Here is a 23281-nt window from a genome sequence, read left to right on the forward strand (position 1 = left end):
TGTATGCCATGCCACTCCCTGGGACGTCCCCCTTTCTACCCAGCAAACGTCTATTTCTCCATCAACATCCCTATCGGGGGTAACCCCCACTCCCACTCTCCTCTCAGCCAGTCAAGTGACATGGCCTAAGAGTTACAACTCTCTTGAGTGGCAGCCACAGAAAACCCCCTGGGAGTCAGTGAGCGGAACGGGGAATACTACATGAGGATGCCGGGTTCTCGCAGAACCCAGGGGTCTCAGAAACCACCTGGAGCCGAGGAAGGGAGACCTCTAGGGAGTTCTTTCTTTTTCCTCTTGGAGCCTCAGCTTCTACTTTTTCTCTTGCTGCAAACTGGCGTTCTGTTGCCCATCCACATGACAGACAGCAGCTGTCATCCACACTCTAACGCCCACATCTGTTCTCTTCCAGAGAGCAGCAGGGTGGAACTGAAATCCCCTGGTCCCAACCCAAGTGCTTGTCTTCTTCCTCCAATACGCTATTGAAATTGCCTTCGGCCTCCCTTCCAAGTACGAACCAGGCCCGACCTTGCTTTGCTCCTAAAATCAGATGAGCTCGGGCGTGTTCAGAGTGGGGAGGTGTCAGGGGGAACACTTTGTAAAGGAAATGATTGTCTGACCGCTGTGCTGATAACAAAATAATGTTGACGGTAGACTGTAATTGAAAATTCAATAAATAAATGAGTATTTTTTAAGAGATTGCTTTGGCAAGGTGCCCCTGGTGATTGCCTAATTGTCAAATCCAGAGGATGCTTTTCCTTTCCCAGCTGATGCTCTGGAGCAGTGGTCGGCAAACTGCGGCTCGCAAGCCACATGCGGCTTGCGAGCCAAGGTTGGCCGCTCTGTTGACTAATGAGTTTGCCGACCACTGACCTAAACTCTCGATTCCAATAATTACAGGCTGTTGTTGTTCCTTGTGATTAAGCCCCTATCCCAGTGGTCGGCAAACTCATTAGTCAACAGAGCGGCAAACGGCGGCTCGCAAGCCGCATGTGGCTCGCGAGCTGCAGTTTGCCGACCACTGGTCTGGAGCATTTAACCCCCTGACCGCAGTGCCTTGAAACATTCTTCTACGTTGGCCTCCGTGGCACAATGCTCTCCTGGCTCCCTCCGGACCCTCGATGTTCCTTCCCTCTTGGTCTGCAGGTGGGACTCTTTTCACTCAGCCTGGAAGTATTGGGGTTTCCCATGACTCGGGCCTCAACCCTTCTCCCCGCACTTTAAAGTCTCATACATCCCATGGTTCTCCCACACCCTCTCTGGGTTCCTCTCAACTTTCAGGACATAGACAGACCTTTCTCCCCACCACAGGGTCGTCACCCTCATTGAGCTTGACTTGTGACTAGATACTTTGTTTTGTATGGCAGGGAGCTCAGAATGCAATAGAGTTCCTACTAAGTGCTTGCAGGTTTTGTGGCTTTGGTTGCCTGTACCAGTCACCAGTAGGATGTAAGGACTCAGTCATTACTGTTACCCAGATACTATCCTGGTCCCTTGGGAGGGTGGCTCTGACCTTAGTGAGCCCAGCTCTGGCACCCCCAGATCAGGCCAGAGGGGTGATAGCGGGGGAAGACGATGCGACATGAGCTCTCTGGGTAACCGCAGAAACAGTCAACAGAACCCATGTCCCAGGGAAGGACCAAGATAGATTCCTGGGGGAGGCAAGCCTTCCTGAGACTTTCCCAATGTGCTGGGCCCCTCTCCCTGGGCCCCCATCCTGTGATATCAGAAGGGCCTGTGCCGATACACGGAATTTAACTGTTAAACAATCACCACCCCAGCAGCACCGGCAGCATAGACCCTGGCACCCCAATCTCAGCTCCGAGCAGGTCGGAATCCTGGCTGAGGCTGTGCTGGGCCGACTGGAAGCGCCGCGTACCTGAAATGAGAGTGCGGTAACCGCTGTGGGGTGATAAGGTTTAATGAGCATCTGAGCATCTGGTCCCTACGTTCAGTACTTTTAGCAGACAGCGTCGGGGCGGAGGCCCCCGGCCCACTCCCCGTGGTCATCCCCATCCCGCAGCGGGATGGACTTCCTCATGTGCACACACAGCACCTCGTCGATGTAGATGGTGTTCTCTTTGATCTGGATCTCCTCCTGCAGGGCGAGCTGTCGGCGGTTCAGCCCTCTCAGCTCCATCTGAGCCTGGGCCAACGTCTCCTTTAATCTGGGAGAAGAGGAAGGACGTGAGGGGATCATTTATCACTCCACATTGCTTTGGCAGGGGGTGCGGGGCAATGTATTCGTGTGCTCATTGCAGAAGCCGAATGGGTGCGCCCTTCTCCCTGTCTCCTCCTCAAGACAGAGGTTTCAGATTAGTGGCCACAAGATAACTCCATGACCTGCCAACATTTAAAACTGTGCGTTTTACCTAAACATCTGGATTTGGACTTTAGAAAAATTCAAGCACGGGTATCCATTTCCTGCATGGCAGCAACCGGCGGCAGTTAACAAGGAACCCCTTGGCCGTCCTCCAGAAAGGAACCCTCACACATTATAGATGCAAAAGTGCTCATGCCCGACAGGCTTCCCCCACGACGGCCTTGCCTAGCCCTGTTCACAATCCGGGTTCACAGGGAACCCCAGTGGCCCTCCACCTCCCAGCCGCCAGCCTACCTCGCCACGTTGTGGGTGATCTCATTAACCTCCCTGATCAGCCTGTACTGGGCCATATCGCGACACAGCTCCACATTAGGCCGACACGTCCTGGTCCCCAGGCGTGTATGAGCCACCTTGGCAGGCCCTTCTTGGTCCAGGATGGCTTTTTCAAGAAATGCGATGTTTTTCTCCTGGGCAGCAATCTCTTCCATGACCTCACAGAAAGGATTGGAGAGGGTGAGACCAGGGTGTGCTCCTCAAAACTCAACAGCAGACACTCTTAGGAGGTCTGTTGGGATCCTGTAAGCTAGGAAGAGGGGACCTCAGATTTCTACCCAAGCAGGGCCCCAGAATGAGTCTGATCTCCCTTCCCTAACAGCAGTGATTGCTGGTGGGAAAGGCAACTCACCCAACCTTAGAGCCTCGCAGATAAGAGTGGGCATGACTGGCATTGTTCCCACATCTCCTTCCCGAATAACGGGAATTCCCTGGAGAATGCCCTCAGTAAAGGCAGGAGGCGGCCTGTTCACCTTGCTACTAAGTACGGTGTGTCCTGAGCAGATAGCCTCTTATTTCCATCAGTCCGCCCACTAGCACCCATTCTGCTCCCGAGCAGCCTGAAGGGTGAGCAGTTCAATACGAGTTTTGCTGATTTCTTTGAAGGTGGCTTTGTGCACAGAAAATATTACTTAGACGTTACTTGGGTTTTTAGATTAATATTTAACTAGTTTAAATTTTTGTTTCTTTCTTAAGCTTAAAAAAAATCTTTACATCATAGAATTTTCTAAACATACACAAGAGTAGCTGATATAATGAACCTCGGGTACTCATCAATTTAATCAATGATGGATACATGGCCAATCTTGTTTCATCTATAATTCCCTCTCTCCACCCCGGCCCATCAGCTTATTTCAAAGCAAATCTCAGATATTATATCATCCCAGTCTTAAATACTTGAGTGTGTATTTCTAAGATATAAGGATGCTTTTATTGTCTCTTAACATAATGATAGTACCATTTTCTCTCTCACACACATACTCAGATTTCCCTGATCGTCTCATATTTTTTTTTGTAAGAGTTGGTTTATTCCAATTAGAATGCAAATGAGGTCTACACATTGCATTTTGTTTTCTTCAGCCTTTTCTTAACATTTCTTAAGGGTTTCTTAAGTTCAGTCCTCAAAGAGTATATTATTTTTAAATTTAGCAAACGTTAACAATCACTTTAAATTGACTTTGATTAACAGTTGCTCCAACTTCAAGCTTTAAAATCCTTCAAACACTTATTTAAATCAGCATTTGTAAATTTGATATATATCATATAGTTTTTATAAATTTGATATAAAACTTTTAAAAACTACTTGAGTCATCTTAGCAAACAAGGCTTTCTGTGGTTCTTAAAAGACCTCGTTAATCTAGTAAACTAGTAAAAATGATTCCTTGTAAATTCTCAAATATTTTAACACTGTCTTCAAACTTAAAATTTCAACTAAAATCATAAGGCTAAATTATTTAATTACAAATTTTGTTACGATTTTTTTTGAAACAGGCCTAATTTTCTTAAATTTCACAAATATTTAAAATATACTAAGTGCACAGATTCCTTCAAACAAAACTATTAATGCTATGGGTTAGATCAGGAGTCAGCATACTGCAGCCTACGGGCCAAATGCTGTCTGGTTTGGTACAGACTGTTTTTGTACAGACTGAAATAAGAATGTTTTTTTAATTAATGGACTTTAGTTTTTTGTTTGTTTTAATCTTCACCTAAGGATATGGTTTTTTGTTGTTGTTGTTGTTTTTTGAGAGAGAGAGAGAGAGAGAGAGAGAGAGATCGCAAGAGAGATCGCCCTAACAGGTTTGGCTCAGTGAATAGAGTGTCGGCCTGTGGACCGAGAGGTCCCAGGTTCGATTCCGGTCAAGGGCATGTACCTTGGTTGTGGGCACATCCCCAGTGGGGGGGGTGGGGTGCAGGAGGCAGCTTATCAGTGTTTCTAACTCTCTATTCCTCTCCCTTCCTCTCTGTAAAAAAAATCAATAAAATATATTTTTTTAAAAGAGAGAGAAATATCAATCGGTTGCCTCCCGTATGGGGATCAAATCCACAACCTATGTATGTGCCCTGACTGGAAATAGAATCTGCAACCTTTTGGTGTACCGGATGACGCTCCAAGCAACGAGCCACCTGGCCAGGGGTATGGACTTTAGTTTTTAGAGCCGTTTTAGACTTTCAGCAAAATGGAACAGGAAGTATAGAGTTCCCATATACCCTCTCTCCCCCAACACAGATTCCCGTTATGAGCATCTTCCATTAATGTGGTACATTTGTTACAACTAAGGAACCAATCTTGTATACATTACTATTAACTAAAGTTCATAGTTTACATTAGAGTTCAATCTTTGTATTGCACATTCTATGGATTTTAACCAATGTGTGCCATGTATCCGCTGTCACCGGATCACGCAGAGTAGGTTTCATTGCCCTAACAAATCCCTGTGCTCCTCCTTGTCCTCCCTCCTCCCACCCCACCCCATCTGAAGCCCTGACAACCACGGGCCTTTTCACTGTGTCCAGGTGTCATGTAGTTGGCATCATACAGTATGATTCATGCGGTATGAATTTCAGACTGGCTTCTTTCATTTAGCGATGCGCATGTAAGGTTTCTCCGTGTCCTTTTGCGGCTTGATAGCTCATTTCTTTTTATCACTGAATAATATTCCATTGTATGGATGTAGCACAGTTTGTTTACCCATTCATCTATCAAAGGACATCTGGTGGCTCCCAAGCTTTGGCAATTATGAATAAAGCTGCTCAACATTCATATGCAGATTTTTGTGCAGACATAAGTTTTCAACGCGTTTGGGTAAATACCACGGAGTGAGCTTGCTGAATCATACGCGTCCGTCTCGTTTTGTAAGAAACTGCCAAACTGCCTTCCAAAGTGGCTGCACCATTTTGCACGCCCACCAACGATGAGAGTTGCCTGCTGCTCCACATCCCCGCCAGCTTGGCATTGCCAGTGTTTTGGATGCTCTGTGGGTGTGTAGTGGCATCTCGTTGTTTTAATTTGCAATCCCTGAGGACACAGGCTGTGGAGCATCTTTTCATATGCTTCACTACCATCTGCATATCTTCTCTGGGGAGGTGCCTGTTTCCATCTTTTGTCTGTTTTCTATTGGGCTGTTTGTTTTCTTATTGTTGAGTTTCAAGAGTTCTTCCTCTATTTTGGATAACAGTGCTTTATCTGTGGCTTGTCTTTTTAGTCTCCTTTTTTTTAAAAAAAATTAAAAAAGAGGGGGTACATTTTTTTTTATTGTCTAAAGTTTTACATATGTCTCCTTTTTCCCCAATTGACCCTCCCCCCATTCCCACCCCGGGGCAAGCCCTCACCGCCCAAGTGACTGTGTCCATTGGTTATGCTAATATGCATGCATACAAGTCCTTTGGTTGCTCTCTAAAGGGGGGTTAGGGGGATTACATTTTTAAATAGCTGAAAAATCAAAAGAAAAATAATAGTTCATGTCATCTTAAAATTACGTAAAATTCAAATAGTGGTGTCCATAATAAAGTTTTATTGGAGCACAGCCATGCTCATGCATCTGTATGGCTGCTTTTAAACTACAACGTCAGGGTTAAGAAGTTGCAACAGAATGTATGTTACACTCTCAGTGCTTTGCACTGCTGTCCAGATGACACGGTTCTAACCACAGCTCCCCAAGCGCTACGTGTATCACCATGCAGTTTTTACCACAGCACACACCCGTCACGTCAAAACAGGAAAACCGGGCTTCGTGCGGTGCACGTTTAAGGCCTAGTGACGTGCAGATTTTGCTCCTTAGACAGCAAAACACTGTTTACCATGCAATGACGCTCCAGCTGTGCTGAAAAAATACGGCATGCGTCATTACCTCACGCTAGCCTCAACTCACAGGAGAGCAGTGATCAGAAAAATTAGACGTTTAAAACAGAATATCTCATCACCGCAGAATCTCTTCGCAAAAACGAAAAGGAGGCTGCAATCAAAGTCAGATTCCAAGCGTCTCGTTTGTCAGCCAAGCAAGGAAAGCCATTTACTGATAACCAATTAATTAAAACATGTTGGTTGCAGCTGAGGAACGGTGTCCAGAGAACATACAGCTGTGGGTTAGTCTTCCTGCAAAAACAGCTGCTTGACGCGTTCAGGAGCCTGGGAACAGCATCAACAGCCGATGGAAAAACAAGGCGCACCATGTGGGGTGGGCTCCTTGCTCTTCGCCAGCTGGCAGGGGTCCTGATGCTGCTCGGTTGTTTATTGGAGGAATCGGTGCTGAGTTTGAAGGGACGGAAGGACCAGCCTCCCCGAATGGTCGCACGAAATAACTGCAGGCAGGGGCATTTCCAAAAAGTTGAGAAAACACGAATTCGACACAACCCGAGGTGGGATCTGCTAAGAAGTGCTGTAGCTGAGGATGGTACACGTGTGTGGAGCAGAAACGGCTTAGTGGAACACATTCACAGAAGTGGAGCAAATGTGAGCTCTTTACAGCTCTAATCATTCACTGTGTTATTCACCGGAAAGTACTTCGCAGAAAAGATCTGAATTCATCCAGTGTCATTGCACCAGTATCATCAGCAGTGGACTTCATTAGCTCTCGTCATCAGTTCTGTGAATTTTTGCCAGAAATAGAAGCTGAATATCCTGACTTGCCGTTCTCCTCAGCAAATGAATTGTTTACCTGGTATCAGTGGTGAAATTTTCTTGTGATTTATTTTGAGCTCAGGGCCATGACTGAAATTTTTCTGAACAAGAACCACTCCCTTCCCCCATGAAACTACTACTATAAAACACTGAATAGGGCCCTGGCCGGTAGCTCAATGGTTAGAGTGTCGTCCCACACACCAAAGGGCCTCAGGTTCAATTCCCCGGTCAAGGGCACATACCCAGGTTTCAGATTTGATCCCCGGTCTGGGCTCATGCGTGAGGCAACCGATCAATGTTTCTCTCTCACTTGGATGTTTCTCTCTGCCTCTCCCTTCCTCTCTGGAATAAAAAAAAAATGTCCTTGGGTAAGAATTAAAAAATAATAATCTATAATAATAAAAGGGTAATATGCTAATTAGACCAGATGTCCTTCCTTCCGGACAAAGCCGCAGTGGGCGGGGGCCTAGGCAGAGGGGCCGGGGCTGGGGCCCCTCTGAATTTCGGGCATCGGGCCTCTAGTAAATAAATAAAACACTGAATAGCTTTGCAAATTAATTTTTGCTGCAGACTTAGTAATAATATATCCTTTTTGTTGTTGTTGTTGTTAATCCTCACCCAAGGATATTTTTCCATTAATCTTCAGACACAGTGGAAGAGAGGGGGAGAGACAGAGAGAGAGAGAGAAAAACACCAATGTGAGAGAGACACACCGATGTGAGAAAGACGCATCGATTGGTTGCTTCCCGCATTGAGCCTGCCACCAAAGTACATGCCCTTGACCAGAATCGAACCCAGGACCCTTCAATCTGTGGGCTGACGTTCTATCCACTGAGCCAAACCAGCTAGGATGTAATAATATATCTTAATGAATCCCACCTGCACTCCCATGCAAAGCTTATACTGCGGAACATCATTTCAACAACTAATGTGGTTTGAATCACAAGGCTTGCCAAGCTGTGCTGTCAAAAGTCAAAACAAGAAGCACGACCTCCATTCCCACACAGATGTGCAGCAGATATATTTTCCAAGTGCCAGCAGTGGTGGGTTTTGTTTGTTGTTGTTTTTTTTTTGGGGGGGGGGGGCCAGAAGGGGAGACCTCAAAACAAGTGCAAAGGAAATTTCCATATTTCACAATCCACTTAATTGTGCAATTGAGGAGCTTCTACCTACCCTTCAACAGCAAGTGATTAATCCGAAATGTAATGACATGCTAACAGGCCAGTATCAGGAAAAGAAGCGAAACAGAATTCTATAAATGCCTTCCAAGCAATGAGTGTATCCAATTAAAATCATGTGCTCACAGATTGTTATCAGTACTTGGCAGTACTATTTAAATGAAAGACATTTCCCCAGATGAAATATATAAAATCTCATTACAGAACAGCATTCACAGATGAACATTTGCAATAGATTTTGATAGGAAGTCTGGTCACAGTATAACTTTTGATTGCACTCTGGCTTGTCCTGCTCATCGCATAAATAAATCCTGACAACCAGGCTCTGGTTCCAGGAGGGTGAGGTATGAATGTGGCAGGAGGACAAGGCTTTGGGGTTGAGCAGGCCGGGGCTCTAGCTACAGGCTGCCCGAAATGCACCTTGCCACCTGGGGTCCCTTCCGCTCTCTGCATTTCACCATCAGTAAATTGCCAGAGGCGGGCCATGTTACAGGTGAGGCACGAGGCTCAGAGAGCTTGAGGGCTCGGCAGGCCTGTCACTCGGCTGGCCTGTCACCGGACTGGATCTGGGTCCACATATCCAAACCTAGCACATGTTCCACTAGACTCAACTTCTCAGCGTCCCTGAGTTTATCCTGTGGGATGGTCATCTATGCTCAGGACGCAGGGGTCCTGGCGGTTAGGGAGGTATACTGGAGCGGGCTCACGTGGGCTCTGATGGTTAAGTATTCAGGAACTTTGCCAGACCATCGTTAAATGGGCAGCTGAACTCAACTGTGATGAAAGTATTTACACCATGGAGACCTACAAATTCAGCAAACTGGGGACTTTAATTTAACTTCGTCATCTTTCATTCCAACATAATATTCATTTTTTAATTTAAATTCTTTATTCTTTAAAGTATTACGTATGTCTCCTTTATCCCCCATTGACCTCTCCCTGGCCATTCCTCCCCCCCCACCCCCCCCCCACCCCCAGCACATGCCCACCACCACCCCTACTGTCTGTGTCCATGGGTTACAAACTGAGGACTTTGTTTTTCTGAGAGTCAGTTTCCCAGCACACCACTGGAAGACTGAGATGGACGACCAGCCAGAATCCCAAAGTTGCAGCTGAGTTTGGAGAAATTGTGTGTGTTCAACTCATAGAACTTCAGGGTCATAAACGATGTCTGAGACCATATCGTCCATCCCCATATTTCACATAAGGGGAAACTGAGGCCCAGAGGGAGGAGACAGCCTGTCCTTTGCAGTCATGAGTGGCAAAGGAGCCCAGAGTAGGTCCAAGTCCCACTCCAGTCCCAAAAACCCAAACCCTGCTGCTACGATGGGGAAATGTGAATGGCCCTTACTCCTTAGTTAACCCGAGATCACAAGCGCAGAAGGCAGCAACCTGGCCCAGAGGCCATTCAGGTGCTCTTCCGTGTTCCCTGCAGGGAGCTCACCTTGGCCAAATGAACAGCCAGCTTGTCCCTGGCATCCTTGGTCTCCTTCAGCCCGTTCTTCAATGCCGTGTCCACCACGTCACATTGCCTGCGCAGGTCGCTGGCCGTCTGGGACAGGACTCGGTCCACCAGGGACTTCAGCATCAGGGAGTTGTTCCTCTGCTTGTCAGCCTTCTCCACGTTGGTGTTGGAGAAGTCCAGCCAGTCTTCCAGACTCACAGAGCTGAAACAGACCCAGGCATTCGTTCACAGAGGATCTGGGCTGGGAAGGGGGGCAGGGAGGGGACAAGCTCTTGGAACCCCCCTGGAAGCTAACCCTACCTTTACCACCAGAAGCACCTAGAACAAGCATGTCAAACTCAAAGGCTAACACGGGCCAAACAAACAAGGTTTAAGTTTATGTGGGCCGCAAAAAAACAAAAGCTTCAATTTTCTTTTTCTTTTTTTCTTTTTTTTTTTAATATATTTTATTGATTTTTTACAGAGAGGAAGAGAGAGGGATAGAGAGCTAGAAACATCGATGAGAGAGAAACATCGATCAGCCGCCTCCTGCACACCCCCTACTGGGGATGTGCCCGCAACCAAGGTACATGCCCTTGACCGAAATCGAACCTGGGACCCATGAGTCCGCAGACCGACACTCTATCCACTGAGCCAAACCGGTTTCGGCAAGCTTCAATTTTCATAGAAACGTAAGTTTATTTAACATAGAGACATGCTGAATACAAAGGGCTGAAATAAATGAGTCATCATTAACATACAATAATAGAACATTTTAATAAAAATTAATATTTTTTCTTGAACATTAACTTACCAGACAACTGAATAACTGCACAAATTAATAAGCGTAATGCAAATAAACCTATTTTTCTTGTTCTCCGAAAGCGAAATATTTCCTGTTGCGCACACCAAACAAGTCAGTACAAGACTAATGACGCGGCAATCGGCTGCTAAAATATTCGCTGCCAGTATTAGTGGAGAGAAATGGTGCGCCTGCATGCAAGGCGCGTAAGGAAAATGAATGCAACACGATTATAGTAATCAGTCATTAGCGAACGTTGTAGTTCGTTATTAATAATTAGGTATAACAGGATATTGTAAAAATTAAGTTATGCAACTTTTATTACAAAGTTTTTTACACACCATTATATTGGCTGGGCCACAAAAATATTCATTGTGGGCTGCATGCGGCCCAGGGTCCGCAAGTTTGACATGCTTGACCTAGAATGTGTCTTCATCTCCAGGCAGAGCGAACAGTGGTCTGTCAGTGGCAATAGATGTCACTTTGGGGAGACCTACCTACTCTATGCCAAGCAATGCGCTGGCATTTTACAGACATTATCTCATTTAATCCTCATGAGGGCCTAGTGAGCTAACTTTCACAACCCAATTTTACAGAGGAGGAAAACTGAGGCTCGGAAAGAGGGAGTAACTTGGTCAAGATCACACAGGTAGAGACAATTTGAGCACTGAAGTAAATAATAATAGCAACAGATTATAACACACTGAATAAAACAGGATACCATGAGTCCATACTGATATAAATGAATTGCTACTTTGATAAGGAACTGCTTTATATAACCACACTGATGAATCTCAAAATAATGTTGATTGGAAGAAAAGTGACAAAAATAGATAGTATATGATGCTATTTAATAATTGTAAAAGCAGACAAACCGATTGGAAGTCAGGATGTGGTCATCTTTGGGGAAGAAAGGGGGGTAATTGGCCAAGAAGAGACAGGATAGGGGTTTCTGGGTGGTGGTGATGTTTCATTTCCTGCCCTGGTTGGTGGTTTCATGGGGGCTGTCCACTGTGATTAGCCTGCTGTGGGGATGATGCGCTCGGCCCTGCCTGCCTGCCTGCCTGCCTGAGCAGCATGGGGGGCACTAGGTAGCAGGGAGGAGCACAGCGTGGCCAGGCCAGCAGGCGGGGACCCACTCACTTTGGTTCAACCCTCACGACATTCTCCGAATATCGGATGTTTGGCGAGTTGTTGTTGAGGGAGAAGCAGATATCATCAATGGTCAGGGCCACAAACTTGTCTTTCAAATCCTTTTCGAGATAGTACTTTGCAGAGCGGTTCAGCCTGAAGGGAGAAGGGAAAGGTTTCTCCCTCTGGAAGGCCCAGATGGCACCTACAGTTTCGCGGGAGGCCCTGGAAAACGAAGCTACAGCTAAGTCTAGTCCAAATGGCGGCACTTCCTCTCCCTTCCATCACTCAACCCCCGCCCTCCCCACACGTACACCACGAGATGCCTGGTGACAAATTCACGTAACCAAGCCTGGACTTCAACATCCTCCAGCTGTGACACTTCCTCATGTCACCACTGTGGCATACTCTTTGTGAGAGGTCAGCGCTAGGAAAAAACAGCTGGAGTGTCCTCCCGTTTCTAAGCGGGGCTGAAATCCGGCCCCAGCCCCACCCACCTCCAGAGGGAGACTGGCAGGTATGCGAGGTTGTCCAGGCCTCGTTCTGAGCCTCCTCAGGCCACGGAAAGTGCTCGTAGGGGTACGGGACCCCATTCTTTCTGTGCCATGGAGCCCAGCCTTGGTGGGTACGCCCAGTGGCGATGTGGGAGTGGCCCCAAACGGCCATACCTGATCTGCTCGGTGGTCTCCTCCAGGGTGCGGGTCAGCAGGGCTATCACCCCCCGGATGATCTCGTACTCCTTTAGTAGCTCCTCCTCCACCTCATCATGCACCAGGTCGATGCCCACTCGCTGCTCCCTGCCCAGAGAAAGGGGCAGGTCACCCAACGTGCGGAGGGAGGCAACTCGATACTGCTAACATCTGGACATTTAAAGCCATCTGGACAGCGGGTTGGAGGAGCACCCACTCTGGATGGATGGCCTGGTCAGGGATATACACTAGTTGGGTCTTTGCGCCTTGAAACAAATCCAAAACGCAATGAAGAAGAATTGATCGATGGCTGGTCACTGGTCTGAAAATGCCAGATGGACATTCCCCCTCGATTTGGACATCAGTTCCGAAGCCTTGCCCATCTTACTATTTAGAGGAAACATTTCTTTTTGGCTTAGAATTTCAAAGACATATGTTTCCTGCCTTGATCCTAGTTCCATTTTTTGACCAGGGTTTGAATCCAGAAAGGTGCTTTATAATAATAATAGCAACATTAGTACTACCCCCACCACTGAGCATTGATTGCTATGTGACAGGCATTGTGCTGAGCATTTCATGAGAATGTTCTCAATGAGCCTTTCAAGCACAGGTGAGGAAACTGAGTTTCAGAGAGGTTAAGCCCAGGTCACAGAACTGGGCAGGACGAATGCTTTTTTTCTTTTATGTCTGAGATTTTGTTTCTTTCTTTCTTTCTTTCTTTCTTTTTTTTTTACATACATTTTTATTGATTTCAGAGAGGAAAAGAGAGGGAGAGAGAAATAGAAACATCAATGATGAGAGAGTCACTGATCGGCTGTCTCTTGCACACCTCCCACTGGGAATCAAGCCCACAACCCAGGCATGTGCCCTGACAGGGAATTGAACCGTGACCTCCTGACACCTCAACCACTAAGCCACGCCGGCCGGGCATGATGCATGCTTTTAATCACTGTGCTGTAACTCCCAAAACTGACCAGTCACTGCCTAATATTTTGTTCTCTTCTACCTTGCATGATAGTGCATGGGAGGCACGTAGTAGCACCTACTCAATCAACTTAGCAACATCTCCATGCTATCACCCTTAGGTGTAGACTTTAGCTTAGGTATAGTCTTGAGCTGACTGGATGTTGGCTTCTTTAATGGTGATTTTCCCTTTGCTTCACAAAGTAAGTCTGGCTGGGGAGAGTGCTGCCTAGTTGGTGCAGAGGGTCCTGGCTACGCTCATTGAGGGAGGGCTTTCCAGGAAGAGGGAACAGTGTAGACAGAGCCATGGTGTGTTAGGAAACTGGGAGTCGCTCAACACACCTAAGCACATCCCGCTGTTGGGGATGAGGTGTGGGCCTGGAGGTCACTGTGGGCCCAATCATGATGAACCCTGTGTTTGCTCATCTAAGAAGTTTGAACTTGATCTTGAAGGTAATGGGTATGGGGTTGCAATTATTTAAAAAATGTTAAAGCATGAGGGTGACCTGTAAAAATCTGCATTCAGAAAAGTTCACTCAAAAGCCAGGGTAGCCCGGCCGGCATGGTTCAGTGGTTGAGCATCAACCTATGAACCAGGAGGTCACGGTTCGATTCCTTGTCAGGGCATATGCCTGGGTTGCAGGCTCAATCCCCAGTAGGGGGTGAGCAGGAGACAGTCAATCCATGATTCTCTCTCATCATTGATGTTTCTATCTTTCACTCCCTTCTCACTTCCTCTCTGAAGTCAATAAAAATATATTAAAAAAGAAAAGCCTGGGTGGAGGATGTGCTGGATTGGAGGGGACTAAGCTGGTGGCAAGAAGACCTGTGATGGCATACCATCTCACACTGTGACAGGGACAGGTCTGGAAATGACCATTAGCCTGGAGTAGAAATAATCATCCACTCACAGGACTTAGAGGGAAGAAATTAGAATAGACATCTATGCTTGCACAGTGCTCTCTAGACACAGTACTTCTGTGTGACTGTGTAGGGGAGTGGCTTCTTGTCCTCTGGTAACTGTAGTACTTGCGCTGCATACCTGAGATAAAGACACCATTTTCTAGTTTCTTGTGGTGTGACCATGTGACTAAGTCCTGGTCAACAAGATGCAAGTAGAAACGATGAATGCCAAACACTAATTATTCCTACTTGCTGGAATGTAGGCACAATGGCTGGAGCTCCAGCGGCCATCTTGAATCACCAGGTAACCTTGGGAGTAGAAGCCATGTGCAGTGAAGCAACAAAATAGAGAAAGCCTGGCCCAGCCAGTGTGGCTCAATGGTTGAGCATCGACCCATGCACCAAGAGGACGCCGGTTTGATTCCGGTCAGGACACATGGCCAGGTTGCAGGCTAGATCCCCAGGGGGATGTGCAGGAGGCAGCCCATTGATGTTCTCTTTCATCCACCTCATCAATGTTTCTCTCTCTCTCTCTCTCTCTCTCTCTCTCTCTCTCTCTCTCTCTCTCTCTCTCTCTCTCCCTTCCTCTCTCTCTAAAATCAATTAAAAATAAAAACATTAAAAATAGAGAGAGAGAGAGAAAGCCTGGAGCCCTGACGCTGTGGCACACCATGCCAACCCTGACCTAGCTCCAGACTCCTTAAATGGGAGAGAAGAAGAAACAATCTTATTTCAGTTCAGTGTTATTTTGCGGTTTTCTGATTACCCACAGCCAAACCCAGTCCTAACTTATATTTAAGTTAGTCAAGGGCAGAGTTTAGACAAGAACCCAGTCTAGTGCTGCGTCCACTGCCCGGCACCACGGGCATGCCGAGATAATTTCAGGCTCTAAAAGAACACATGCTCATTTGCCTCATTCTAACCCACCACCCAGCACAGTCAGCTCTCACTGCCCAGCATTTCATTTCTCGTAACAGATGATTCGCTGGAGGCACCTTCCCTCCTACCTGTACTCCAGGCACCTCTGAGTGATGTGCAAGGGCTCTTTCAAGCTCTCCAGGGCTTTCCGCAATCTGGTCTGATATGCAAGTAGATCCTCGGTCGCATACACAAGCTGCTCAAGCTTGTCATCTAACTCCTTCTTCCAGAATCTGACTTCCTCAAGTCTCTGTTCTGAAGCACACAGAGGAGTTACAGCAGGGTTAATCTACTCCCAATGCAGCCAACTTTTGGATTAGAAACTTTAAGACTCTTGCAAAACTACCTGAGATTTTCTTTTCCTCTTAGAACTTCTTAGGGAGGGAGGGAAGGAAAATACTTCTTACATTCGACATCAAATTAATCCAAAGATCATTCTACACTCATTGACTCTAACTCTTCAATGTCCACTGTTTTTAAATAACTTAATTTTATCAAACATATAAATGTATTTTGCTTGAAAAGTCAAGTAGTATTACAAGTATTACAAATCTCGGACTGATCCCTACCCACTCCCACTTTCTAGAAGCAACCACTGAACACTTTTAGTATTTCTTCTGTCATTTGCTTCACTGCTGTGTATTCATTATCAGTTTGAATATCATCTACCGATTTCCCATGATGAAGGTAAGAATTTATTTGCTCTTATACAACTTGCACAACATACTTCTGCTCCTTCCATCTTCCCAGTATAGTTGTATCACCATCTTATTAAGTAATAAAGTAATGCTTGTTGGTATTATTGTAAATATCTAAATGTTATATACACCTGAACCACATAGTATACTATGACAAATTTCTTTCCTTATACAACTTTTTGTTTTTGGGAGGGGTTAATAATTACATTTTTGCTTTATTTTTCTATATATTTATTACTAATTTTTCTTCAAACTTTCTAACAAAACTACAGCAGTGCCCCTTATCTGCAGTTTTACTTCTATGGTTTTAGTTACCTGTGGTCAACTGAGGCCTGAAAATAAATGGAAAATTCCAGGAAAAAAAAAATCATTCATAAGGTTTGAGTTACGCACCATTCTGAAATCTCACACCTTCTCGCTCTGTCTCAGCTGGGACGAGAATCACCCCTTTGCCCAGTGTATCCACACTGTATACACTGCACTATGGTTGGCCACTTAGGAGCCATCCTGGTTATCAGATTGACTGCTGTGGCACCACAGTGCTTGTGTTCAGGTTTCCCTTGTTTTACTCAATAATGGCCCCAACACGCAAGAGTAGTGACTCTGGCAATTAGGATATGCCAAAGAGACACCGCAAAGTGCTTCCTTCAGTGAAAAGATATATATTGTATGTATGTATGTATGTACAGGGGAAAACATCCTATATAATAAAAGCGTAGTATGCAAATTGTCCACTCCACCGGGAGTTCAACCGGGGGTAGGGCCGGCCAGAGGAAGGGAGGGAGGACCCGGCCGGCAGCCGGCAGCTGCTAGGGACCCTACCAGTGTATGAATTTCGTGCACTGGGCCTCTAGTAGGATATATAAGGTTGGGTACTATCCACAGTTTTAGGCACCGAATGGGGGGGGGGGTCTAGGAACATATCCCCCATGGGTAAGGAGGGACTACTGTATAAATATCCCATCAAGTAACCTATTGATTTTGTTTCTTTGCTAGAGACCTTTCTCCAGGAGTGCTTTCTCCTCTGGCTCCAATCTCTAGTTGGATGTTGTGGCTATCACCCTATGACTTTGCTTCGCCATCATTCTAGGAATTCCCTTCACTATCTCATGTGTTGGAGTCCTCTCTCCTGGATTTCATTTATTCCTTTCTCTTTCTTTTTTTATTTATTTTATTTTATTTTTATTATTATTTTTTTATTCTTGACATTTTTTTTATTGAGGTATTATATGTGTACATATCTCTTTCTTTTTTTAAATCCTCACTCAAGGAGTGAGGATATTTTTTCCATTGATTTTTTTAGAGAGAGTGGAAGGGAGGGGGAGAGGCGAGAAAGAGAGAGAGAGAGAGAGAGAGAGACATCATTGTGAGAGAAAACATCATTTAGTTTCCTCCTGTGCACACCCCAACTGGGGGGGCAGGGTTTGAACCTGCAACCCAGGTACATGCCCTTAACCGAAATTGAACTTGAGAACCCTCGGGTGTGCACTGAGCCATGCCAACCAGGGCCTTTCTTTTTCTTGGTTTCCTTCTGCAATGTGTTGAAACACATCTTTCAATAACTTCCTAAGAAATGGATACATGTGAGGTAAAATTTTTGAAACCTTGGAAGGTGAGTGGTTAGGAGCCAGCAGTCCCAGATTGCGAGAGGGATGTCCGACTGCCCGGTTTAGGCCAAATCCCTGTGGGGTCCCAGATTGGAGAGGGTGCAGGCCGGGCTGAGGGAAACCACCCCCCCCTGCACACCCCATGCACGAATTTCATGCACCAGGCCACTAGTTTGATTATATTTGGCTTTAGGTAGATATATAGGTTGTAAATAATTTTCATTTAGAATTTTGATGGCATTGCTTCATTTTTTAGTATCCAAAGTTTCTGATGCCGTTCTGATTCTGAATCCTTTGTATGTGCCTTGAAAAGCTTTTAGAAATTTCTTCTCTATTTTCCTAGTGTCAATCTTATTCAATTATTATGCCACATACTAGACATGCCCTTTTAATCTGAAAACCTAGATCTTTCGGCTCTAGGAAATGTTCTTGTATTCTCTCATGGACGATTTCTTCCTCTCCATCTTCTCTGTGCTCTTTCTGGAACTCCTACTAGCCTTCTGCTTAGGGGAGAAGAGTCAGTGTGGGGAGGGACTCTCTACAAAGACTTGCAACCAATCTTGTTTCCAGGTAATATGCTAATTTTTTTTATTGAGGTATTATATGTGTACATATCTCTTTCTTTTTTTAAATCCTCACTCAAGGATTTCTATTTTGAATCTCCAGCTTCAGAGGTCATTGGATGCTTCCAGTTTTGAGCATTTCAAGGTTTCTGCAGCATAAATCTGTAGCATGAATCAGCTAGCTTCTCACTGTCCTCTACCTATCCAGGCTTTCTACAGTCCCTAAGTGTGTTTGTGTTATCCCTTGACCTTTTGCTTTCTAGTTTCCAAAATCTTCATCATTTGTCTAGTGTTGCTACCCTTGCCCCCATGTCATCTTTGAGGCATACTTTTCATTAATCCGTTACTACTACTTTGTTGGAATTTTAAAAGGAAAGGAAGACTAATGCACGTGTTCCATTCACCATGTAAAGTGAAGTCTCCCCACTCACACTTTATAACTGGCCTCTATTCTCACCTTGCATCTTCCACCACCCTTTTGGACCTGCTATCTCAAAAGTCACCAATAATCTTCAAGCCACCAGTTCCGATTCATTTGTGTTCAGCTCACAGCCTCTTTGACATTTGTATGACCACTAGTGTTGATGAGCACACGGATAGTTTCTAGTTTGGGACTATTACAAGGAGCACTGCTTTGAACATTGCAGCATGTATCTTTCGTAAACATATGTTAGAATCTGTATTCGGTATATACCTAAAAGTGCCATATCTAGGTCAAAGTATGCAATATGTTCAGCTTTCCAAAGCAGTTATACTTCCAGTGTTCACAGTATAAATTTTCCAATTTATACTTCCTCCAGTAGGGTACTAGAGTTCCAGTTGCTCCACATCCTCTCAATTACTTACTATTTTTCTTTTCCTTTTTTTTTAAAAATATATTTTTATTGATTTCAGAGAGGATGGGAGAGGGAGAGAGAGAAGAAACATCAATGATGAGAACCACTGACCGACTGCCTTCTGCACTCCCTCCCCCCAATGGGGACTGAGCCTGCAACCCTGGGCATGTGCCCTTGACTGGAATCGAACCTGGGACCCTTCAGTCCGCAGGCCGACACTCTATCCACTGAGCCAAACCGGCTAGGGCAGTATTTTTCTTTTTCTTTTTTCCCCTCTCTTATTTAACAACTTCTCCTCCCCTTCCCCTCCTGGTCCTCCGTTTTCATTTTAGCCATTCTGGTAGGTATGTAATGGCATCTCAATTGTGATTTTAATTTGTATATCCCTGATGACTAATGAAGTTAGAGCACCTCTTCATATGTTCATTGGCTGTTTAGATTTCCTCACTTGTAAGGTGTCTGTTAAGGTTTTCCCCATTTTTCTATTGAGTTGTTTGCCTTTTTCTTCTTCATCTTTGAAAGTTCTTTATATGTTCTAACTACAAATTCTAACATCTAACATTATTGATCTGAAGCAGCTTTGGTTTATTGGAGGTTGAAAAACTAACTACCCTTAACCCATGTTTTCTTCATAGGTGTTTTTGTTCATCCTGCCCAATGTTATAAATGCATTAAATTCGTTGCCAACATTTTAAAAGTGGGTAAAATTTCTGCTTTCCAGATTTTCTTTTAAAAAAGATCAGACAAAAAAACTGGCAATACCAAGCTCATAATCTTGCTTGGAAAAATACTGTTTAAAATTTAGTAGCTGATTCCTTAGATGGAGCACATGTCCTCCAGGTAACCACCATCCCCTCCAAGCCCTATTACCTTAGAGGGTCTTAGTCAACCCTTAGGTCTTATTCTACCTGCCCAATCCTTATAGACACTTGAGTTTGTGACCTCTGGTTTATTATTTTTTGATATTTGGGAAATTTTACTTATTCTTGTTTTATTTAAGAGCAGTGCCCTTTACAGTGTTTAAAAATGGAATTCCCAAGAGAAAATTACTCTTCGTTTAGAATCAGCTCAAATGTTTCTCTAGAAAATCTTTCTCAAGTCTCTTACTTCTATACCCTTTACCCCAGCACCTATCTGGTTATATTCTCGTTATTAATATTTGCATCTTTCTCCTCCTTAAGCCAGGAGCCTTTAAAAAGTAGAGACTCTGATTACCATGTGATATTCCCAGTCTTAGTCCAGAGATGCTCTAAGATGCTCAACTACTGTGTATGGAATGAATAAATCATAGATGATGGATGGCTGAAAATCAGACTTGAGTTACCATGCTATCTTGAGGCAGTGAACGTAGACATAGAACCTAGAGAATACACATGTTTTTCCCTAAGACTCCTGAACGTGGAATGAAAATGACAGTCTAGCCAAACCTAAACAGTTTCATCAAAACATGTTCACATGTACACCAAGTGCATTGTCTTACCTAGCTTCTTGTTCACATCGCTTTGAGATTTTCTCGTGGACTTGTCGATTTCATCCACAAGCCTCTCGCTTTCTGCCACCAGGCGTTCGGACCGGGACCTTTCAGCCTCTGCTTTGTGGTACTGGCTCTTGTTAGCGAGGTGCCACTCGGAGGGCAGGAACTTATGTGGAGGTTGGAGTAGTTTGGCCATTTGACCAAAGGCAGAATTCTTTTAGATTAAGTAAAATCCCGGAAAGAGAAAGCAATTTGTCCTTTTTTAAAATGTCCATTTTTTTGTGTGATATGCATACCAAAAAGTGCATAAATCACAATCTGTACACAGAATGAACACATCTGTGTAGCCAGCACCCAGATCAAGAAATAAGCATTGCCAGCACCTCTTGCCTCTTTCTAGTCACTATTCTCCACCCCACCCCCACAGGGTAACCACTATCCTGACTTTTAACACTATAAATTAGCTTTGTTGTTTTTGAACTTCATATAAATGGAATCATACAGTATGTACTCTTTTGTATCTGACTTCTTTTACTCCACATTATGTATTCATCAGTATTGTTCATATAGTTGTAGTGGTTCATTCTCATTGCTGTGTAGTATACCATTGTATAAATATACCAAAATGTATCTGTCTTTTCTACTGTTTATGGGTACTTGGGTTGTTTCCCGTTTGGGGCCTGTCAGGAGAATGCTATAAAGATTCTCCTACCTGTCTTTTGGTGAACACATTCATGTATTTTTATGACTTATTAGAATGGGGAGTGTTCAGTTTTACTAGATACTGACAAACAGATGAACCCAGACATGTTTCTTTAAAAATGAACACATGCAATTACCTGTAAAATAGCAACTGGGTATTGAGCCTATATAGCAGATAAAAGAATCTAAAAACTTCCCAGGACAAAGAAAAGGAGAGAACAGTAAGGAGAACACGTGAGAAGGCAGCAGGCTGCAGCCCATAGCAACAGAAAGACTAGAATCCCCCCCCCTCTCCCTAAACCCCACACAGCTCTGATTGGCTGTGAGAACTGTCTTTCTCAAACCTGCCCCACCCGCATCCCCACCCAAAAATCTGATTGCCTGCCCTTAGGGGTGTCTGGATCTCTGAAGCCCTTCAAACATGCAAGGATGGAACCTGGTCAGATCTTGACCAGCCTGAGCACCCCTGGAGACTCAGCCTCGACAGACAGCATGGAGTCTCCCCATTTCTTTCTAGTCCAGTCCCTCTTACAGTCTCTCCCAAATTTGTCTGAGCATGGCGCTCAAACTTAACACAAGACTCCTGAATAATTCTGAGAAGCCTCGGGAGAAATCGAAATTAGACCTAAATTAGGGCTGAACCGAGCAGGCAGAAGCCTTTGAGTAGGGCTGAGGGCTGCAAGGGGTGATGGGGTGGGGCCGGGATGTACTTACCTCAGCGCCAGGAAGAACAACTACACCAGCTCGGAAGGAGAGCCTCCTAATCCCAACGGGAGTTCCCCCCTCTCACAGAAGAGGAAGGTAAACAACGAAGTCTCCACGGCAACCGGTGACGCGTGTCCCCGGGGCAAAGGGGGCGGGGTCCGGCGCGAAGCACCTTCTCTGGAAGGCTCAGCGCAGGCGCGAATTCTACAGTCCCCGGCGCAGGAGATACAGGGTTGGGGCCTGGGCGCCGTAGAGCCAGATGCTCGGCCATCTCAACTTCTCACAAAGACGTGGGACACCAAGCAGGGGAGACCCGCTAGCTATAGCCCGGCCGCGGGCTGGGTTATCTCGGGCCGCGCTGCTCCCGCTGGGTTTCGGACGCCCCAAGTGTACAGCGAGGTCGGGCTGGACGACGCCTTAAGGTGTTCGCAGGCAGGCCCAGGTGCACTAAGCCACAGAGCCGGCGCTGCCGGGAAGAGACGTGAGAGATTTCCAGGGTTCTCACAACCAGGAGGGGTAAAGGGGTTTGGAGGTGGGAGGAGATGCCGGGACCCAGGGCCCGAGCCTGGCGCTTCCGGGTGGCTGTGTCCAACCCAGGGTGGTGGCCCGACCCAGAGCTGAGATTGGAGCTCCCAAGCTAACAGCACAGTGCTCGGAATATGTGCTTTCTGGCTGTCGTATTGGTAAAGTACTAAGGAGTAAAAACACAGTGGGGAGAATGCGGATTGGGAATGCTTACCTAGGTCCTCGTCCACACAGAAAGTAGGTATTCAAATCTCCCGCGCACTTCACCACCCTTACACCAGCCAATCGAAGGCAGCGTCCCTCCGAAGTCAACCAATCAGAGGAGGTCTTGCCTCTCAAAGCCCGCCCCCTACTTCTGGCAGGCTGGTAGGAAAGCCCTGGAGCATCGCAAAGCTTCCTGAGTATTGCACACGATGCCTGTCCAATAGCGTGAGGAGCATCTACTTCCTGAGCGCCGGTAGGCTGGCTCCCACTCGGACCCCAGCGGGGTGTACCCAGCCCTGGCTCTGATGTCGGGGTTCAGGACTCTGTGCCCGGGTTTCCCATCATGGGAAGACAGCGTCATGGGAACCAGCACTGATTTAGCACGGACACCTAAAGAAGGTGGTCGTGCTCCCGCCTGGGCGGGGTGGGCGGGCTCGGTCAGTGGTCAGAGCGCCGTCAGCAGGCTGGCGGGGAGGTGCTCACTGCTGGGGGGATGTGCGGGGGCGGGAGGGGGGGAGGGGGGTATTAGGAGCGGAGGCGGCCTGATGGCGTGAGCCAGCCGTGAATGGATGGTCTCTGCGGTTTCCTAATCAGGCCCTGACTTGGAGGCCAGACCCTGGGATCGCCTCCCAGTTTACAGAAGGGGAATTTTCTTGGAACTGTTG

At 46.0% G+C, this 23281-nt stretch overlaps 1 protein-coding gene across 1 annotated transcript; it reads right to left on the minus strand.

Moving 5' to 3' along the window:
• Positions 1-1908: 1908 nt before the first annotated feature.
• TEKT1 (tektin 1) lies at positions 1909-21984 on the minus strand. Its single transcript, XM_008156746.3, has 8 exons — positions 21897-21984; positions 20487-20694; positions 15392-15557; positions 12498-12626; positions 11842-11985; positions 9897-10119; positions 2615-2811; positions 1909-2165 (listed from the first exon to the last, which is right to left on the minus strand). Exons 2-8 carry the CDS (start codon positions 20674-20676, stop codon positions 1958-1960), a joined length of 1257 nt encoding a protein of 418 aa, XP_008154968.1. The 5' UTR covers positions 20677-20694; positions 21897-21984; the 3' UTR covers positions 1909-1957.
• Positions 21985-23281: the final 1297 nt, after the last annotated feature.

The sequence above is a fragment of the Eptesicus fuscus genome, chromosome 20 (genome assembly GCF_027574615.1).
Source record: "Eptesicus fuscus isolate TK198812 chromosome 20, DD_ASM_mEF_20220401, whole genome shotgun sequence".
Lineage (NCBI taxonomy): Eukaryota > Metazoa > Chordata > Mammalia > Chiroptera > Vespertilionidae > Eptesicus > Eptesicus fuscus.

Excerpts from the sequence above, each read along its gene's own strand:
- TEKT1 (XM_008156746.3), bottom strand. The coding sequence starts at position 20,676 with ATGGCCAAACTACTCCAACCTCCACATAAGTTCCTGCCCTCCGAGTGG. Across the intron at positions 12,627-15,391 it reads CAGAGGTGCCTGGAGTACAG|GGAGCAGCGAGTGGGCATCG; the intron begins GTAGGAGGGAAG and ends TTCTCTGGGCAG. Across the intron at positions 2,812-9,896 it reads TGGCTGTTCATTTGGCCAAG|GTCATGGAAGAGATTGCTGC; the intron begins GTGAGCTCCCTG and ends CCTTTCTGTGAG.